At 38.0% G+C, this 20,683-nt stretch overlaps 1 protein-coding gene across 8 annotated transcripts; it reads right to left on the reverse strand.

The window, feature by feature from the left end:
• Positions 1–180: 180 nt before the first annotated feature.
• LOC135583854 (serine/threonine-protein kinase EDR1-like) lies at positions 181–20,483 on the reverse strand. 8 transcript variants are annotated; one of them, XM_065103957.1, is made up of 19 exons: positions 20,235–20,483; positions 17,946–18,000; positions 17,616–17,848; positions 17,290–17,493; positions 16,704–16,895; positions 16,328–16,587; positions 14,390–14,515; positions 14,128–14,202; positions 12,920–13,015; positions 12,425–12,511; positions 11,477–11,597; positions 10,124–10,394; positions 8,907–9,030; positions 8,797–8,816; positions 8,530–8,686; positions 1,208–1,496; positions 1,042–1,114; positions 847–951; positions 181–501 (listed from the first exon to the last, which is right to left on the reverse strand). In XM_065103957.1, exons 1-18 carry the CDS (start codon positions 20,247–20,249, stop codon positions 869–871), a joined length of 2,481 nt encoding a protein of 826 aa, XP_064960029.1. In that variant the 5' UTR covers positions 20,250–20,483; the 3' UTR covers positions 181–501; positions 847–868. The 8 variants fall into 8 exon arrangements, with proteins under 8 accessions (XP_064960029.1, XP_064960028.1, XP_064960030.1 ...); XM_065103956.1 differs by lacking the exon at positions 181–501 and having other exon boundaries at positions 709–951; XM_065103958.1 differs by lacking the exon at positions 181–501 and having other exon boundaries at positions 709–951; positions 8,530–8,632; positions 8,761–8,816.
• Between the last annotated feature and the right edge of the window lie 200 nt (positions 20,484–20,683).

A 20,683-nucleotide genomic window follows, 5' to 3' on the forward strand; every position in this document is an offset into this window, starting at 1 on the left:
AGGCCAGGCCTCTTTGAATTATACCGTCCAAGGAAGAACCTATAAATTCGAAAGCTGTTAGTTATAAAAAAAAATCACAAAAATAGAACAAAAGGAGTAATTATTAACGAATCCATATCTCAAGAGACAACTGGATTCTTATGCTGAACCCCTCGTGATTTCCCAACAAAAAGAAATGATCACATGCGTGAGTGGGACACATAGCAAAAAACACATAAGGTGTGGCCCACGTAGATGTGGCAACTGCACTATCCAGTTTCAGGCTTCACCAAAAGGAAAATGTATGCAACGAATATATTAGATGTTGAAACCCATGGCTGGAGGAGGATCCTCGTAAATGTCAAGATTGAAATCATACGTTTGGAACAAATGGGTAGAAGTTGTAACCTGGCCAATCTACATACAAAGGAGGTGAGCCTTGTTTAGGACAGGAACAGGAGGCGCACTCTGGGAGAAAGATGTCTCTGTTTCTGTACAGATGATCAAATAACCAGATATAACCTGCAAAAACCAATAATAAAACTCGCCAGTGAGATAGTCAATTAGGTGCAAGTTTGGGATTCAACTGTCGACGTTCATGACCAACAATTTTAAGAATAGTATTGTAAATGTAACATTTCTAAACCAGAAACTCAGTAGCTAATCCTAGAAGGTCCATCACTACAACTACACGTGAATAGCTAGGATACTGATATTGGTCATTAAACGTGAATAATTAAGATACTGACATTGAATTGTTTATATGACGACGATTGAAACCTAAGATGTTTGAAGCTCCTGTTACAACTTAGTAGAGAAACTACTTTACAGCTAAAACCGGCAGGAACTAAATTACAGTTGCTGTACATGTCACCGTCCACATAAACCATCAGCAGAGAGAGTATTCGCAGTCAAGCAGGCGGGTAAGGATTTCCTGACAGCTTGGTCGCTCATCAGGTTCTGCCCAGCAGTCTACAACAGATATGCAAAATAGCTATTAGTTGATTAGTAAAATAATATACTTGGATTTCAGAACCAGTTATAGCTTCAAATTTGATGTACCGGAAATTAGGCTGCTGAGAGGACCTTCAGGTATAACCAGCCTTTTCCCTTCATTAGCAATGGCATACACCACCTGACAGCAGAAAACAACATGACGATGGCAGTTCCTTTAGACGATTATGTGGCAACAGAACATATTTTGGACAAGAACTAAACCATAGCTCACCTGAACAGGTGTCATGCCTTCCCATGGCCTATTCAGAGTGCAAAGTTCCCACATTATGACTCCGAGGCTAAATATATCACATTTCTCTGTAAATGGTTCATTGCGTATGAGTTCAGGAGCCATCCATTCTGGGGTTCCCGCAGAGGAGTTATCTCTCATTGGACCAGCTTTCATTACCCGCGAAAGACCAAAATCACAAATCTTAACTGTCCAATGTTTATCCACAAGACAATTTGCACTTTTTAGATCACGATGTACTATTTTCATACGATGTATGCACATCAGCCCCCTTGAAACCAAGAAACAAGTAATCAGGTAATACTAGAAAAATGCTTGTTCCATAATTTTATTACGATAATAATAAAAAATTGTAAGTCCCAACTATTTAGGGTCGGCTATTTTTCATAATTTTATTACTAGCATTAATTCATGAAAAATCTATACTATAGAAAGGATAATTGGAAGGAAAAAATGTCATTGAATAGTTAATCATTCTAGGTGGACCATAACTGATAATTTACTTGTGGGAATAACTCTAGTGATTCACATGTCTTGGCCGTTGAATAACTTTAACAAATAAAAGGAGTGGAAAATCACTTATGAACTTTCCCAAAATGAGCAAGCAGAGCCAAATGGTAAAATGTTGCCACGTTGAGTCAAGTAGCATGTGCCAGTATGGGTGAAAGATATTTGGAATGGGCGATGCCATACACATGCTGGAGGTGCCAACTTATGGCAAGAATCTTTCGTCTATATTGGGTGTAAAACTATAAATGGATTAGCAAGGATTTTAATTTCGAATAATACTATCCGTACCGGGCGGTATGTACCGTTCCGTCAGTAGACTGATACGCGGACCGCCCACTATTGGGCGGTAGCATCGATTGGGGCTGTTTCCACTTCGTTATCACCCTAAATCGATCGTCACCGCCCTCTACTGAATGGTATTAACAGAGGGAGAAGAAAGAAGGAGAAGAAAAGAGAAAATGGTAGAACCCTTACAGATTCTAAACTTGGGGTTGATCTCTTTAGGGGATCGGCCTTCTTGGAACTCTATAGGGGTTCCTCCCTCCAAGTTGCTGCTCAAAGGTTGCAGAAAAGATTCATCTATTGCTTATGAAAAGAGAAGGAATACATGACTATTTATAGGGCTTTTAAACCCTAACTCCTAATAGGACTCCTACTCAAGACTCCTACTTCTAACCAACTCCTAATATGACTCCTACTCAAGATTCCTATTCCTTTACAACTCCTAATTCTTCTCTAAGAAACAACCTCCTAACCCTAGCCGACCTCTTCATCTCTTTAATAAGGGTCGGCTTAGGTAGGTTTTACATGAATGTCCCTCTCAATTAGGACTCTCCAAGCTAGAGTCCTAACAGACCCGTCCTCTTCAAATCAGCCTTGTCCTCGAGGCCGATGATTCGTGAATTTTGGGAATTTGATCTTCAAGTCGTCATAGTTCTCCCAAGTGGCATCTTCTATTGGTAGGTTCGCCCACTGTATTAACACTTCATTAGTGGGTCATCGTCGTCGAGTCATGATCCGTCGATCAATAATGGCACTTGGCTGGGTTTGGAGTTCTCTTTGGGTAGTCATATTTGGTGGGTGGCTTTGGACTGTCTCCAAGCACCTATTTAAAACTTTCGTCTGGCTGTTAGTTTGTGGGTGATATGTCATACTCCTTTTCAATTTAGTACCCTGCATATGGAATAACTCTGTCCAAAATATGCTCTTGAAGATGCAAGTAGAATTTGTCACAAGCACAATGCGTCCCTTATAGCATAATTCTTTTAAGTCCCGATTGTAATGAGCCACGGAGCTTGGTGCTTCCTCTAATAATTTTTTTTTTTTATCTTACTGGTCTCCGAATCTTCCTGCCATTCCATCTTAATATCCTCAAGGAAGTCGCTGGTTGGAAGTAAAACGACTGAAAATTCAGCTTGCTCAGGTAGTTGCGAAAGCGCATCTGCAACAACATTCTCTTTCCACCTTTTGTAAGTTTTTTCATAATCAAATCCAAGAAGTTTTGTTATCCATTTTTTCTGCTCGGGGGAAGATATCTTCTGCTCCAAGAGATATTTTAGGCTTTTATGGTCGGTCTTGATTTGAAAGTATCGCCTGATCAAGTACGATCTCCACCTCGTTGCTGCGTGCACAATGGCAAGCATCTCTTTATTATATGTTAACATGTTTTAATAGGGGGGAGACAATGTCTTGCTAATGTATGTGAGTGGTCGACCATCTTGCATGAGAACGTCTCCCATTCTGTCTCCAGATGCATCGGCCTTAATGATGAAGGGTCGGTTGAAATCTGGTAGCGCTAGCACCGGCGTCGTCGTTATGGCTGCCTTAAGTTTGTCGAAGGCAGTGGAGGCTCTGTCCGACCATTGGAAGACATCTTTTTCCAGTAAGGAAGTAAGTGGTGCACTGATCTTTCCATAGTTTTTCACGAACTTACGGTAGTAGCCTGTTAAAACCCAAAAAGCCATGTAGCAATTTTATATTTCTCGGGGTAGGCCAGTTTTGCATTGCTTCAATTTTGAAGGGGTCCATCGTCACACCTTCCTCTGATATGATATGCCCAAGATATTTCACCTTTTGTTGAAGAAAGTAAAAATTCGTTGTGACCGTTGTGTGTTCGAAAGGCGATTTTCGGTATGACTTCTTCATACACTCGTATTTGATAATACCCGGATCGAAGGTCCAGCTTTGTGAAGATTTGTGCTCCCTTTCATCTAGCAATTCATCTACTACTGGAATAGGGTATTTATCCTTGATGGTTATGTCATTGAGAGCTCGGTAATCAACGCATATTCGCCATGTTCTGTCCTTCTTGCGTACAAGTAGCACCGGTGAAAAGTAGAGGTTGTAACTTGGCCGAATAACTCATGTTTCAAGCATCTCTTTTAAAATCCTTTCTATTTCATCCTTTTGGAGATGTGGATACCGATATGGCTGAGTATTTGCTGGAGATTTAATTAAAAAAATCATTATACAATGATCATGCCGACGAGTAAGAGGTAGGTTGTGCGGCTCGTCAAATATATCTGAAAATTCAGCAAGCAAAGGAAATAGGTTTGGATCTTCAAATTCTATTGGCTCTCGTTTAATTTGCTGCTCAAGTTGTACCAAAAAGCCCCTGCATGCTTTATGCAAAACCTTCTCCATTTGTTGTGTGCAAATCATCGTTACATCGCCCTCACGTTTCCCATGCAGTATCACCTGTTTCTCCTTACTGTAAAATTTTATAAATAGTTGCATAAAATTCCAAGAAATATCACATAATGTCATCAACTATTTAATTCTGAGTATGGCCTCATGATCATCAAGAGGGAGGAGGAAGAAATCTGCAATTATCTCTTGGTCCTGCAGCAATAGTTTCACCTGCGGGCACCTATGATCACACATCAAAATCCGTCCGTTGGCGACCTTAACGACAAACCTGCTGCAATTCTCAATAGGTAAGTTCATATGGACAGCAACCTTACTGTTTAGGAAGTTATTAGTGATGCCCGTGTCGATGAGAACAGTGATCGGTTGTTGTTTGAGAAGGCCTCCAACTTTCATCGTTTGCGGGTTTGAGTGGCCAACTAGTGTATGTACCGTAACTTCGGTCGGTTGTGGCTCTTCTTCTGCATCTTTTTCTTCATGTTCAAGGCTCTCTTCTGAATGTTCAATGACCTCTTTTCTATCGGTTCAATCATAAGAAGTCCCCCTTTACTACAGCGATGCTCACGGCTCCACGGCTCGTCACAATGCCAACATAAGCCCTTCGCATATCGCTCCCGAAGCTCTTCTCTTGTTAACCTCTTTGGTGTAGGGACTTGGTCGACAGTATTAGTAGTTGAGGAGCGACCCTAGTCCTCCGAGCTTCATGGTTCAATTGCTCCTCTTGATGTCGTGCGAAAGAGATGGCTGCCATAAGCGTATACGGTTGTCGCACTTTAACTTCTCCTCGGATCTCCGGCTTCAAGCCCTCAATAGCTGTTTTTGAGACCAATCATGAGTTTGATTAGATAACCTTTCAAACCTGGTTTGGTACTCCTGAATGGTAGAGGTTTGTCGAATCTTTGCTAGTTGTCCGTCAATATTCTCGTAATCGGTTGGTCTGAAGTGGATCAGCAGTCCTTCTTTGAATTGTCGCTATGAAAGGACTCCATAAGTATGTTCAAACCAGTCAAACCACTGTATAGCATCCCCTTCAAGATGTATAGCTGCAATTTTCACCATAAATGCATCCGCGGTTTTATGGTACCGAAAATATCGCTCCGCACGCGAGATCCAACCAATTGGGTCTCCTTCTTCCCATCTAGGGAAGTCCACTCTCATGCATGGATAGTTGAGGTTGGTCATAGAGCTTCCCCTCTCTTGGAAGTCATATCTTCGGGCTTGGTGCGATTGGGCAAAGCTCTCTCCTTGATGTGATTTCTTCGGGCTTAGTGGTCGGCCCAATCTGAGTTCGGTAAAGAGCATCCGAATCTTATCCTCCATTCGCACCTCGAAGGCTTCAAATTTAGCATTAATTACTTCCTCAGATGCCATAGTATATGCCGCCAAATCTGTGATGTTAAGATCTCTCTTTTGTTGTCGGGTTAAAAGGCATGTATTGGTTGAGAGAGGTGATGGTCGAATGGGTTGGTGGATTGGTGGATGTAGGCTATGGTTTAGGATTGTTTTGTGGCTATTTTGGGTGCAGTTTGAGGGTGTGGTTTAGTAGAGTTTTAGGGCTGTGGATGAATGTTTTGGATCTGTGGTAGATGGTAGCAAAGGTTTGATAGAAATCAGTGGAAGTTGCAGCAAGTATGTGCTGTCTTGTAAGAGTAGAATTGTCGTCGAAGAAACAACGGTTTCTCGACGTAATTTCCACCAAAAACTTGAGAGAATTGAGGAGGGAATTGATAGCAAAATCACAGTTTATATGACAGCAAGGATATCTAATTTAATCAAGAAAATTTCGGCAGTATAACAGCAAGGAAATTGGTACAAGTTACGATTGCAGAATTCTCGTCGAAAAATTTTAGCGGGTTACGACGAAAATTTGCAGCAACATAAAATCGTTTTTAGAGATGAATTTCTTAATAGATCAATCTTAAATGGAAGCCAAGATGATCTATGAAGTGTATAAGAAATTTTATTCAAAAAAGATTACAAATAGATGGGTTAAGGCAACAATATGCGACTGAAATTTTCTGCAGCACAGATTTTTAGGTATAGCAGATTGGACGTAAAAGATCAGTGGTTTATATTAAGAAATTTTTTATGAAACCAAAGGGAAATCCACTGTTAGGAAGTCTTAAAGCTATCATAAAAATTTCATAGAGATTTGGATAGAAACAACGTAGTATCAAGATCAAACAAACAGTGCTACGCGGCTGAAATTTTACAGTGCAGATTTTCAAATATAGCAGATTAGACGTAAAGTATCAATGGTTTATATTGAAAATTTTTTGACAAAACCAAAGGAAATCTACTGTTAGGAAATGTCAAAGATGTCATAAAAATTTCGTAGAGATTTGGATAGAAAAAACACAGTAGCAAGATCAAACAGACGGTGCTATACGGTTGGAATTCTGCAATGTATCTTTCGTCGTAGAGATGAAAACTTTATGACGAAAAGTTTATGCAACAATATAGGAATAATTTTTTTGGGATTTTCAAATAAGGATAACTAAATTGCAGCAGTAGTAAGGTAGAAAACCAGAACCTGTTGCAATTCACGGGGAGATCAAAGGATGATCCGTGGTGGTGGAGATGACGGCGGAATTTGGCAACGATCTCTTAAGCAATTGTGGGAATTGCTTTGGGCGGTTGTGGAGGGTTGATGGATGGCTGTGGAAGGGCAGCGAGACGCCAAGAACGCTGCTCTGATACCAGGTGTTAGAACCCTTGCAGATTCTAAACTTGGGGTTGATCTCTTTAGGGGATCGGCCTTCTTGGAACTCTATAGGGGTTCCTCCCTCCAAGTTGCTGCTCAAAGGCTGCAGAAAAGATTCATCTATTGCTTATGAAAATAGGAGGAATACATGACTATTTATAGGGCTTTTAAACCCTAACTCCTAATAGGACTCCTACTCAAGACTCCTATTCCTTTACAACTCCTAATTCTTCTCTAAGAAACAACCTCCTAACCCTAGCCGGCCTCGTCATCTCTTTAATAAGGGTCGGCTTAGGTAGGTTTTACATGAATGTCCCTCTAAATTAAGACTCTCCAAGCAAGAGTCCTAACAGAAAACCTAAAGATCCGACTCTGCTCTCCCTCGACGATCCTGATCTGTCGCCGCCCTCCCTCGCCGGATGCCGCAGATGATGTCGCCTCCTCATCTGAGGCGATAAGGCCATGTCATCGTCGGCGACTTCTCATCCGCATGGGGAGAGAAGAAGCCTCGGCGATGTCGCGAGGAGAAGTGGTTTATTCTCCCCACGCAGGCAGAAGGAACGAGGCGTTTCTTTTTTTACTTTTTTGCATGGGGAGAAACAACCCTCGGTTTCTTCTCCCCACGCGGGCAGAAATCGAGCGACGTCGTCCTTTCTTTTTTTTTTCGCATAGGGAGAAGGGAACAATTTCTTCTCCCCATGCGGGCAGAAACCGAGTGACGTCGCCTTTCTTTTTCCTTTTTTGTTGCGCGTGGAGAAACCGGATGACGTCGTCTTTCTCTCTTTTGTTTTTCGTGTGGGGAGAAGGATATATATATATATATATATATATATATATATATATATAGACACACACCGAGCGGTATACCGAAATGTACCGCTCGATATACTTATACCGTACCATACCGAGTTGAGTTCGAAACTCTGGTGCGATATGAAATTACGAACCTTGTGTATTAGCCTACCCCCATGACACAAAATGCCAATATTTTTAGTAATATTAGTAGCTAAAGAAGCAAGGACGACTTAGAAGGTTAGAGAAAAAACATCACACGACAAAAATAGAGTGCCAACCTCAAAAATTTTCTACATTTAGTAGATTATGAACATAAAACATTTAACTTAAGATGGTATGTATGCTGCAGAAAAGGAGAACAAGTGATGCCTTACTTTTGAGAATCGAGTAAAAGAATTTAAAAGGAAGAAAAGACAGACTACAAGAACAAAAAAGAAGAAAAATTATGAGAATTTTGGAACCTAATGTGCATCTACCAAGAAAAGGTCAGGAACTCGTCCTATCCTAGGGAAATTCTATACAAAAAAAAGGTGATATGGGAAAGGAATATAGAAGAGAGAACCAAACAAGAACAGAAAAAACAAATATGGGAGGTAGAACAGTGCACAACCATAGGAAAGAAGATAAGTAGGTCATTCTTGAAACTTGCCTGCAAATATCACGAAGCATCTTTAATCTCTTACGCCAACTTAGTCTCTTTTTCTGACCACTCGTATGTATAAGATAATATAAAGATCCCATCTCCATGTATTCTGTAATCAATGACAGGTGTGGAGGCTTCATGCATGCACCAAGAAATAATATAACTGCACAAAAAAAATATATACAACAAGAATTAAGTGAAGAAAGTTGTATGCAAAAGATTCATTGCTCAATCTACCTCCCAAATCACTATCTGGCAGTAGAAAATCATTACCATTAGGATGCCGAAGACGGCTGAAAAGAGAAAAAGAATGCAGTAAGAAGAAAAGCATCTAAAAACAGAAAGACCATGTTAAATCTTTATATATGGCAAGAAAGTGATACCTTAGTATGGATATCTCATTGCAAAAGTCTTCCATGTTCTCAGTTGTCATATCTTGTTCTAGAAACACTTTTATTGCAACATCAGTACCATTCCATATGCCACGGAAAACTTCCCCAAAGAATCCTAAACATAAGTAAAATAATTTATTAAGCAATATTGTCCTCTGATTCTTAGCAGGACAATAATATCCCATTAACAAATAGTAGGCAGCATGAATTCTTAAGATCAAATAATTGCTGAAAATAGCTTCACATTTTCTAGTTCTGTCCAGCTAAAGAAACTTGAGACCAACTCTTTTGCAAGTGATAGGCGTTAGAATTCAAACAGTAAGAACAAATGGATTTAAATAATAATACTAAAACCCATACCAGAATCTTCTCTGACTGATATATATGTTGCGGTATGATATTACATGCTTTGCGCACAAATAAAAAATAGCAAGGACTGTTTGGTATGTCATCACTGACTGACACCAAAAGTACACTGGTATATGTTATGAAAGATATTCCTAGAACCATTTATGGAAAAGAAAGGGAAGGGTACCCCTAGGACCTCAGATGAGTCTTCGATTAAAAACTTTGATGTACCAGAATGTTCTTGGCTTTCGATACCTACTTGTTAACTATAAGTTCTTTTGCTTGGCTTGCATATTGTTAAGTCGCTTCAAGAAGTTAACTGCTTCCAATTGGAGATGCATGTACAAACCATCATTTAACATGGTACATCTTGTATATGCACCAAGATTAGAACTTCTGCATAACCTTAATGATAGCATTATAAGATAGCCTCTTTGAGCTAAGGAATTTTTGGGTGTTAAACATGATTAATTCGTACATAGAAAATATATCTTATTGGCTTGCACAATTATAAAGACAACCTGCAACTGATTGCTGTAAAGATGTAATTGATTGACACAAATTTTGCTTCTCCCTAGTTGCTCGCAGTACACAACTCAAGTTATACATTTGCAATGCACTTCAGTATCTTGATAATACATAATTAAGCAATCACTAAAAAGAACGATCGGAATAGGTCATTTGCTAGATTTTGGTAATGCAGTGAAAGAACTAGGAGTGAGGAAACATGCAGTTGCAGATAAGGATAAGAAAGGATCATGAACAGAAGATTTGAGCATGGTCAATTTAACTCAAAAGTAAACCATAATCAAAATGCAGAAATGATATGCAAGAGAAATATATTTCTTCAAGTTACTTGCCTATTCCAACACGTGTCCCAACAGTTAACTCTGAGAATACAATGTTCCATTCATCAAAGGGTAGCAAAGGCTTATTCAGAAGGGAAGATGACTGCAAAATTTTGTTCCATTTTGACTCCATGACTTCTGTTCTTAGAAAATCCCCACTTATATCTGAAGTTTCACCCCTATATACATGAGGAGATGAAGGCAATGATATAGCCTTCTGAGTCGAACCTGTTTGCTTTCTGAAATTATTACATGTACTAGAAAGTCTTCCAGATGCTTCATCCTGCCAAAGAAAGTGATATTAGGCTTAAAATTAAGTATGCAGTTGAAATTCCACACATTCAGTATAAGAAAAAGCAGGAATCACTTTAGGCAAAGCCAAACAAAAATTCAAAGAAACATAAAGTAAGCAAAGTACAGAAAAAAATGCAATACATCTTAAAGACTGCGTATCCATCGAGTAAGCACGAGAGACACAAAGTAGTATGTCGAATGAGCTAGACATCAATATTGAATAGCCTTATCAACCAGTGATGAGGAATTTATTAAGTTAAAGGTGCACAGAAACAAGCCAACCAAGCTTAGCCTCTACATTTTGAAGAGATTCTGATTTGAATCTTTGTAGAGGTGGTACCCACATAATTCTCAATGTGGGCGTCACGCCCTCCGTTATTCCCAAGTATGTGTGTAGGCCTGGAGTAAGAGTACAGGTGAACAACAGCAGGATCCTAATCAGGTTTAAATAGTAAATATTCAAATATGGTGCAGAGGTCACCTTTTCGTTGCCATGCAAGTATTGCATGTAGCAGTTGACATGCTATGACATGGTTCGTATACCAACTGGCACAAGCACATTTACTAGAGCCAGTTGGGTGTACCACCTGGGTGTACCGCTCGGTATACCGTACCGTACCGGTACCGAGCCCAGGTCGAAACACCGGTACGATACGGTATTGCGAACCTTGCTTCATAGTACTACCATACATAGGAGAAAAGATCCATATAGCTGTAACAAGTCAAGAACCATGGTCTGCAGTACCGAACTGTACCGCCCGGTACGGGCGGTACGTACCAGTCCGACAGGTTGCCGGTACGCGGACCGCCTGTTACCGGTCCGAGTGCACTGTAGCACTGTAGCAGTGCTACAGTGCTCGACACACCTGAGTATACCGCTCGGTACACCTGGGTGTACCGCTCGGTATATCGTACCGTACCGGTACCGAGCCCAGATCGAAACACCGGTACGGTACGATATTGCGAACCTTGATGTGAACTATCTATGAGAATATGGTGTCTACATAAAAATGAGTGAGAATGCAAGAACAACAAGAAAGCATTAGCAAACCTTGGAACTAGGATACATACATTACTTGATGGATCATTCAACCTGTGTTTATCATTCATAGAGAATGAACCTGAAGCTTCAACAACATGATCTCTCAGGAAACGTTTTTGTTTTAAAGTTTCATTCATTGCTCGAACAGTCCTACAAAAGAAGCTTTATGAGAACGACGAAAAACTATCAAAACATATGACAATTACCTGAATTCACACAAACAAGTAGAAGTATATGTTTTACAAAAATCACAACAAGAAGAACAAGACATGTTTCCACATATACCAAGGAACAAACAAGATATAAAATAAATGAGAAGGTATAGCCGTATAGGAACATGACAACCAATATACAAGATATCACCATCCAGGAATTCATAATTGCACAATGCAATAAACTGAATATATATTGTGCAAATCCATTATTATACATTTTGCGTTGTGGAAACAAAATTCCCATTTATAATAAGATAAGCATATAGTGTTTGGTTCATATTAATCATCAAAAATACTTGGAGGAAACCCATATTTGTAATAATAACACCAGATATACATTTGAAGTATTACATTGTCAAAATCAAGGTATGCAATTTCGAATAATACAGCCCGGTATGGGCGGTACATATCGGTCCGTCAGTTGACCGGTACATGAACCGCCCGTTATCGAACGAAACAATATATATATATATATATATACCGAGCGGTATACCATTCGGTATACCGCTCGGTATATAGTATCGTACCGTACCGAGCTAACATCGAAACTCCAATACGGTACGAAATTACGAACCTTGGTCAAAATAATATGGTAACTTGGAACTCTGTTTTAGAAAACAATTCTAATGATACTTAATTCATAAATATAACAAAAAGTACAGAAAATAAACATGTAGGGATGAAGAATGAATTGCAGTATCAATTATTGAATTCTCAATGAATTAAAAGCATGAAGTAAGTCAAACTAGAACATGCATCAACCTCACAATATCATCCCCAATTTTGGGTGTAATGCTAATGCTTCTTCTCCGCATTCTACGAGCATCAGATGTTGAAGCACCATCTGACCTGCAAATGAGTTTTTGAGAACACTTAAACTTGCTATCAAGTATGCCATAAGCATTCGGCTGCAACTAGAATAACAAAACACAACCAAGCGTTCATAGCTAAAATACACATTAAAAAAAATTAAACTGATTGTCTACAAGGTGATCGATATACGTGCATTTAAGGTTCTACACTAGTGACTGAAGTTCACATGTTTGATAAAGGTTTCACAAATGGGCAAAGGGTTTGAGTAAGCTCAGGCAGAGGAAGGGGATGATAAAGTGAATGATAGAAATAATAAATCTATTGAGCTGAACTTGGAAAGACAGTTGCAAGTGTGAATCAGACTTTATACAAAAATAGTCACCCAGAAAAGCTGAAGAACAAGAAAGATAAAAACTAAAATGACTTAATGGAGAGTTCAGGAACCTTGAAATGGTTACACCATCTGCATATTCTCTAAATGACTGTCTATCGCTACCAAGCATGGACCGTCCTCGTGTTCTACATAGAGGATGCTCTGGGCTGCACATACAACAAAAACAAGTTGTAATCCTAAAGCTTTGGACTGCAAGTAATAACACAAATTTTGATGTTACAAACATGATACAAGAGGAGAAAGATGAAAGAAGATACAGGAGAAAGTAACAGATTGATGTAACAACATGACCTTAAACAAATGTAGGCTTTCTATAGGATAATTGTGTGCATTTCAAATATACCTATCATTATGAAAATTTAATCCGTTTCAGAACTATAATATGTGATACAAGTATTGAAATATATCATTTGATCAACTCGTTCATGCACATGTATCCTTTGCTAAAAGAAAATTGTCCACGGGCAAGTCCAGGCAGCACCATGGATCCATATTTGTGTCATTCGCATATCTCCAAGTATGCATGCAGTAGACATTTAAAGTTTGTCCACTCACAGTTGTAATAGCTAAAATAATTATTATTTACTTTTTCGGGATCTATGGTTTCTTAAATAAACATTATATGAATTTTGTAACTTGGAATACTATATCAGAAATCAACCTGCCACAAGCAAATAAATGCTCAGATTGTTGCCTCAGTCATGAAAAACATGTTGAGCACTTAAGAAACTCCCAACTGATTTTGTTAAAAAGAAAACTAAAGGAAGGTCCTTCAGAACATGCAAAATAACAAGGTATCCATATTCCATGAAGCACACAACAATCTTAGCACAACAAACCTGCAGACAGAGTTCTTTTTCCTAAATCACAACTCATGCATTAAAAAACAAAAAAGGATTGTTGATGGACATAGAATTTCCTATAAATATGCAAGTCTTGTTAATTTAATGTTAACACAAATCAAAGGAAACAGATGATGGATCTTGAACTACTAGTGGATTAGGCTAGTAAAATTAGAAATGCATGAGGGATTTAAGACAAACCGTCTCCTTAACAAAATGGTCATGCAGTAAGTCTCAAAATTGTACACTAGCCCATAACCTTAGAAGTGATGTTTTCTCCCATTTTGAAAGGCATAAATTTGCTAGATTATATAGACCATTACCTGGGTTAAGGGCAGTTATGTAACAATTTGTTACTACTATATATGAACAAATTCACAGAAAATATACTGATAAGAATTTTAAACAAGACAAACCTTGAACTAGCTGTACGTCCAGCAACAACTTTCCTCCTGCTGCGCCTCCAAAAAGCATTTGCAATGTCTGGTTCACTATGTGATACAATCATTTAGCCATCCAACAAAGAAATGAACATAAAGCAGAAACTCAAATATGATGTTATTAAGTGGAAAAAGGATTAAAAGATGATAGACAATATAAGCTTTAGCTTAAAATCTAGCAAAAGAAAGGTGAAAGAGACGAGAATCAATGGTTGACCATTTCAACTCAAAATATTACCTTAAATTTCCCTCAGCAAAAGTTGTTGATCTCAGCATGACCCTACGCAGTGAATGATCAAGCAGGCTAGATGATGGGTCAGCTCTCCGCTGATACAAAGATTGGAGAGTTTCATTGTGCTCTGAACTGTCATATTAGGATGAAGCCATTTGAATTCACTAAACAACATATGGTGCAGCTAAGACAATTAATTCCACAGGAACTTGTAAAAGAACAAAAATAAAAAAGTATAACAATAGCAACAAACTTGGCGTTTTTTGCAACAGAAAACACTTCAAAGCAAGAAATAATATGAAACAAATATTCAATAATCCGTTAAGTGATTCCCATAGGTTTTATAATAATTGCATTCTACTTTCTTGCTTCTACTTACAACAAAAAAGACTAGTGCTTTACTGTAAAAACAGACATCGAATACAATTTAAGAAAGAAAGCTCTGAAACAATTTTCTCCAAAAAATTAGAGATGTCTTAAAGAAATTAGCTCCACTAGTTACAATCTGAAAAAGAGAAATTCACATTGAATTAAAGCAGACTTTTCATATATTCAGCAAAGCCAATGCAGGATTAAACAAAGGAAGGTCTGCAAGCAGGTTATGGCCCCAAATTTATTGGTTATTGACAAAAAAAATCAACCTGATGTCCCAGTACAAGAAATAAAGCAGAGAGATATTTGATGGTCAAATGATTGAACTAGGAACACAGCATTCTGGTTAGTTGGTCCATGCTTTTGGATTTTGGGAGAGAGATTTGAAAAGCTGACAGAGTCTGCACAATTTCAGTTCAGAGACAAATGCTTCATCAGATAGTCTAACCAAGTTTTTATATATTGGTCAAACCAGTATGTAGCATTTGAGGGTCTAACCAACTATTAGAATTGAAACCTACAGCTTGATAATGGTACATCTATCATTCATTTTATTTACTCTATTCAATGACGCAGGCCGATGTAGGACGGTATACCACCTATAATGCTGCCATCATATCATTTCAATAGATGCTAAAATTGGTACAGAAAAGGCATTTAGACCCTTGATTCTAACTATGCAAAGTTCAAGAAGAAATTAAGGAACAGATCAATAGATAATGTAAACAGTGCTTCCATAAAGGCTGCAACAGTCTTTATGGTGTATGAAGGCACAAGTGATCAACAGATGAAGGATGATGAGAAATATTAGACAAAGGGAAAAGTGATCGGAGAAAAGGATATAAAGAAAAGAGGGCTTTGATGGAAAATTGAGAGATTAGAAAGATGTAAACAGACAATGAGACCGAAGATAGAACATTCAAACCCTTACTAGAGAAATTCTTCAAGCAAATATAGTACATATGCAGTTACATTTCCTGTTAAGTCATACATAATGACCTTGGTTGCTGGCCCCTAAGTCAGTCTAGATATGAGTCCCAGTTACTTAAGGAGTCAACATTACATTTATGACTACAATTTAATCCCAACTAACTAAGTTAAATATTATTCTTGTAAAATTAAGCAATGATAATATTGATGGTAGTGCAGCATAAATAGTGTCAAGAAAAGTATTACAACATAAAGAGAAATGATTTAACTATTAAAACAATAAAACAATCTAAAATTTAACCAAGAGCTTTCCTACTTCAATATGGATATGAACCACAGTTGCTTAATACTCCATCTTCCACCATCTATTGGCGATGTTTAGAGGAAATTAAAATCTTTTGTAATGGTTATTGCATGTGAGATGAAAAAACAGATCAAGTAATTTAAATTACCCCTGGATGGTGATAGTAAAAGGAAAAATAGGACACTAGGACTCCATTGAATGGACTGAAAATGCAATATATGTTATATATTTGGAAATTGGCCCACAAATAATTATATGTCAGTTTAAAATGACAACTAGATATACATCACAAAAAATAAAAAAAACGGGTATCATACTAATGCAAACATGATACATACCCTGCAGCTTCCACTTTGTCTGAGAGCCCATATAATGGACTGTTGGGTTCGAGAGGAGAATCACAAGAGTCATACTCAGCAGAGTCGCTCTCCCCTGCTGCAGAAATATGGGATATAAATATCGCCTTGGTTGAAAATGGAATCAACTGTCCAGGATAGCGCATAAGATCCACAAGTAGCTCCACAGAATTCAGCACAACTACCACAGACATATGCTTGAATGAGTCTATGCATTTGACACCACCATCATTAGGTAGACCCTATACAAATACATAATATGAAAAAGTGACCATTTAGATAGGCTCAATATCACAACATAGTTCAGTGTATGAAGAGCAACCTAATCATACTAAGATATAATAGAAATGATTACTACCACCACAAGTTTGCTCTCAAGACCAACAGCATCTGCTAGAACTTTAAACAAAATTGCTCGAGGCCGGCATGATCCCTGCCTAATCTGTCCAAGCAGTTGGATGCCTCTATTATCCATCAAATGAGAAACATCTTCTACTGCAGCTTTTGCAGGACTCAGATCTGAATTTGGACGCTTATAGAAGTCAAAGACCTAATTTTGAACCAGAAAGTAAGCATGAGACAAGATAAAATGAGAATGATTTTTATACTATATGATGACTATACATATTATATGTTTATATTCAACCTAAAAATACGTATTCTTAGATATTTATATAAATACCTATAAATAAAACATAAAACATGATCCAGCAAAGGCACCTATTACCCATTTTCTAAAAGATTATATTTCTTAAATACGTGTGAAAACAAAATATGATGGTTTGGTTGATTTCATAAAACTAGCACATTTGCTTCCCTTAAGTGTCATTTAATCCAACCTGCTTAACTATAAAGAAAAAGAAAACGTAGTGAGAAGTAGCCTGGTCAAAAATATAATTAAGTTGGTGGGATAAATCAATTAAGATATTCAAAAGAATACTAACCAAGCCAGCAATCTTTTTTATTATTAAAGCAGGATTCGCATATAGTCCTTTCACCATGGCCGCACTTAACTGCTTCAACATGCAGAGTTTCTTGTCCTTTTCTGCATCTACAAGAATTATGTCAGCCTTAGACCCTTCCATACCAAGAGAATAAAGCCCATCGGGAGATGGAATAGTGTCAAAAAGCTCCTTAAGTTTCTTATCCTGCATTAATTAAATAAGAGAAAAAATCTCAGTGTTGCTCAAAGGAATAAAAGCAAACTAAGGAAACAATAAAGATTCAGCAAATAAAAATAAAATCTGTGGTAAAAGATTCTATTTCTCACTGGAATGATAGAATAGAAGCCATTCGGTATCAATCCTGAATAAGTTCCAGTGGACCACAATATTTGAGAAGCAGCCTGAGATGAGTATTCAGCTTGCCATACATCACATGGAAACCCTCCAGTAGTCAAAGTTTCTCCTCGTGGAGCCAAAGAAACAGACTTTAAATTTTCTGCAATATCTGAGTGCCACCAAGCAGCATTAGAAGCCACTGGTTCAGAACGTGTTGAATCACCTGACAATTCCATTTTTCAGGAACACAAAATATAGAAGTAATTCCTCTCACTTTTCATCCCATAGAGGACGTTGGGTACTATATAAACAAAGCTCACCAATAAGATCAGAGTAATTTTCTTTTAAATTTCCTTCCTCCATCGTTCCTAATGTCTACAGATACAAGAAACCTGAGTTAGGCAAACTTTTCCACAAGCAGACATAAAATCAGAGAAGCTAATTGTCACATGTTCTTCTTAATAAGAAGTAAACTTCATAGTAAAGTATAATGTAACAAAGTAGAGGTTGCATCATGTGTATCAAGAATCTATGTCAACTTTTACAGGAACTAAAATGGCATTTAAGTAGCTGTAAGACTGCTAAATGTGTTTCTACTTTAGATGTTATGCCTGAAAATTGCCAGTCTTTGCCAAACTTGAGACAGATTTCACCAGTGAAACTAAATTATTTAGAAACAAGAAAAAGATCAGCAGGAATTCCAGTTTTCTAACATGCTCCAAAACCATAGGATAAGCAGCAGAACATATGTCTTAATGCTCCAGTCAAAATGTTTCATTTGTCACAAACAAAGCAAAATAAGCCAAACATGTGCATTCAGCCACCATCGCTTACATAAAACTAATAACAGTGCCGACAATCAAATTGGCCATAGATGAGATATACTGGGATTATGGGACGCCACAAATGATATAAAAAGAAATTGCAGGAATTTGAATAACAGACATTTGGGATTCCCTATAGCCAGGACCATCACAGGAAGTCAAATGATAGTTGGTCACGTATATCCACAATAAACAACTATTTGTTATTGTAAGATGATCAAATTTATTAGCAGCCATAAGATAGCAATTTTCTGGTCATAAGATATAAAAAGTGCAAGCACTGCTTTGGTTGCATAATGCACATGTGATGCCTGATCCAGCATTGCACTGACACTCGGTGGCAAACAAGGAAGCAAGCTAAAGAATTGTTTCCATTAATATCCTCTCAGTGGAGGAAACTTCATGAAAATGTAAGCTTAAAGAGACTAACCAAATTAATCATCAGATATTTGATAAAATTAAAATACAAATAATTTTGGGACTGTCGTCCTCCTAAGTTGTTCTTTCCATTCACTCATACAAAATATATATTTGACCTCACTACCATACAGGAGCAAAGTCACATAAAATTTCAAATTAAAGCTTGAACTCATAATTAGTTGGAGCATGTAAAACAAAGCATTTAGCCTCTCTTCCACCACAGGGATAATTTAAAAAGAATGTCATCATGTGATTGCAACAAATTCACATAGCTAAAGGCTCATGATTTTAATAAAGCTCGACCATTTAAATTTAAGCAATATGCCAACAGCACCAAGTGTGAAGGAATTCCATTGAGATCAAGAGAAAAACATCATCAAGGCCATGCAAACAGTGATTGGAATAATTCTTCTTTGAGGAAAGATGACTGGAATTTTCTTCCCACATAGGTCTTTTGGATATTGGAACCTGATAGCTCCAAGTTTAGGAAAAAATTCAATCTAGCGTGGAGGACATCAACCATTATCAGCTTCCCAAGCATAGAGTTTGGCACAAACTCAGGCTAACAAATCTAATTGACTGCCGAAGTTTCCCAAGTTTCTCCTGATACATGAAAGGTAAAAGCATAATAACCATTTTGGTGATGGGAGCATATATTAGTGCTAGTCTAATCCTTATGGCATGACATCCTAACCAGGTCTCTATACTCTCTTATAATCAGCACTGCTATCTTCCTGTGAGGTAATCAGACTTGAAGGAAGAGCTACAACTTCGATGACCAGGTAAATTAATAATTAGTTATACAAAGAAATCGTCCCAAATTGTAACGGATTGCAGCCACTCTCTACATTCTCCAAGAACCAACAGAAACTGCTGAAATAAAACAGAACCAATAATTTCGTACATTCTGACAAATCGTCATATATCCTTCACATATAAGAACCAAGTAACTACGTGGAAAAGCTGTTTAACTGCTAAACCGCCAGAAATCGTAAATGATACTTCTTACTCAAATAAGACAGCACCGTCTCTATCAGTAAACCATGATATCATTCAAAAGCAAGGCAATAACATCAACCACGAAACATTACGGAGCAATTATTAAAGCAATAGACATCAAACTTCCAGTATCCAAAGGTTTTAAGAGACCGATTCTCCTTATCATCAATTAAAAAATGATATCGCAATTCCTTGCTGCCCTAGTCCAAGAAATCAATTCGAATTTGCAAAGATTAAACGAGTAGAGAGAACCAAAATACCCCAATTTAGTCAAAAGTGCAACGCATCAACATAATTCCACCAACACCGAAACAAATTCAAACGCATTGGAACCATATTGTGATAGAATCGAACAAATCAACGCGCCTTCAATCGATCCATCGCCGGCGGACGAATCCGTTCATCTTCACCGAATTCGAATAACCGTCAAGGACTCAAAAAGCGGTCGAAGATTCCGGTAGCGATCGCGGATCTGAATCTACCGACCGACACGCCGATCGTAATCAGGAGCCCGAATACTGATAAGAACAGGAAATCGAAGAGACCTAGAGCATCAATACGAGGGCGAGAAAGTGAGGAAGATGGAGAACAAAAGTGTGAGGGGAAATGAACGAACCAAAGAAATGATATAGCGGGTTAGAAATAATTCGATTTATTGATGAAATCTTCTTTATTTATTTTTTGCGCGTACAAGTACTATGCGGGAGATCAGGATCTCCTTCGATCTCGGTCATTGGACGGTGATCATGAATTTGACTTAATACGAGTTTTATGGTGAAGTGCTCCCGTCGTTCGCATTCGACCGTCGACGCGGA

This window comes from Musa acuminata, chromosome BXJ2-4 (assembly GCF_036884655.1).
Source record: "Musa acuminata AAA Group cultivar baxijiao chromosome BXJ2-4, Cavendish_Baxijiao_AAA, whole genome shotgun sequence".
Lineage (NCBI taxonomy): Eukaryota > Viridiplantae > Streptophyta > Magnoliopsida > Zingiberales > Musaceae > Musa > Musa acuminata.

Bases quoted from the DNA above. Each gene is read 5' to 3' on its own strand.
- LOC135583854 (XM_065103957.1), bottom strand. The intron at 17,494-17,615 runs GTGAGAAATAGA...TAATTAATGCAG, and splicing joins GCTTCTATTCTATCATTCCA to GATAAGAAACTTAAGGAGCT. The intron at 8,687-8,796 runs GTAATGATTTTC...TTTTTTGTGCAG, and splicing joins CCGTCTTCGGCATCCTAATG to TTATATTATTTCTTGGTGCA.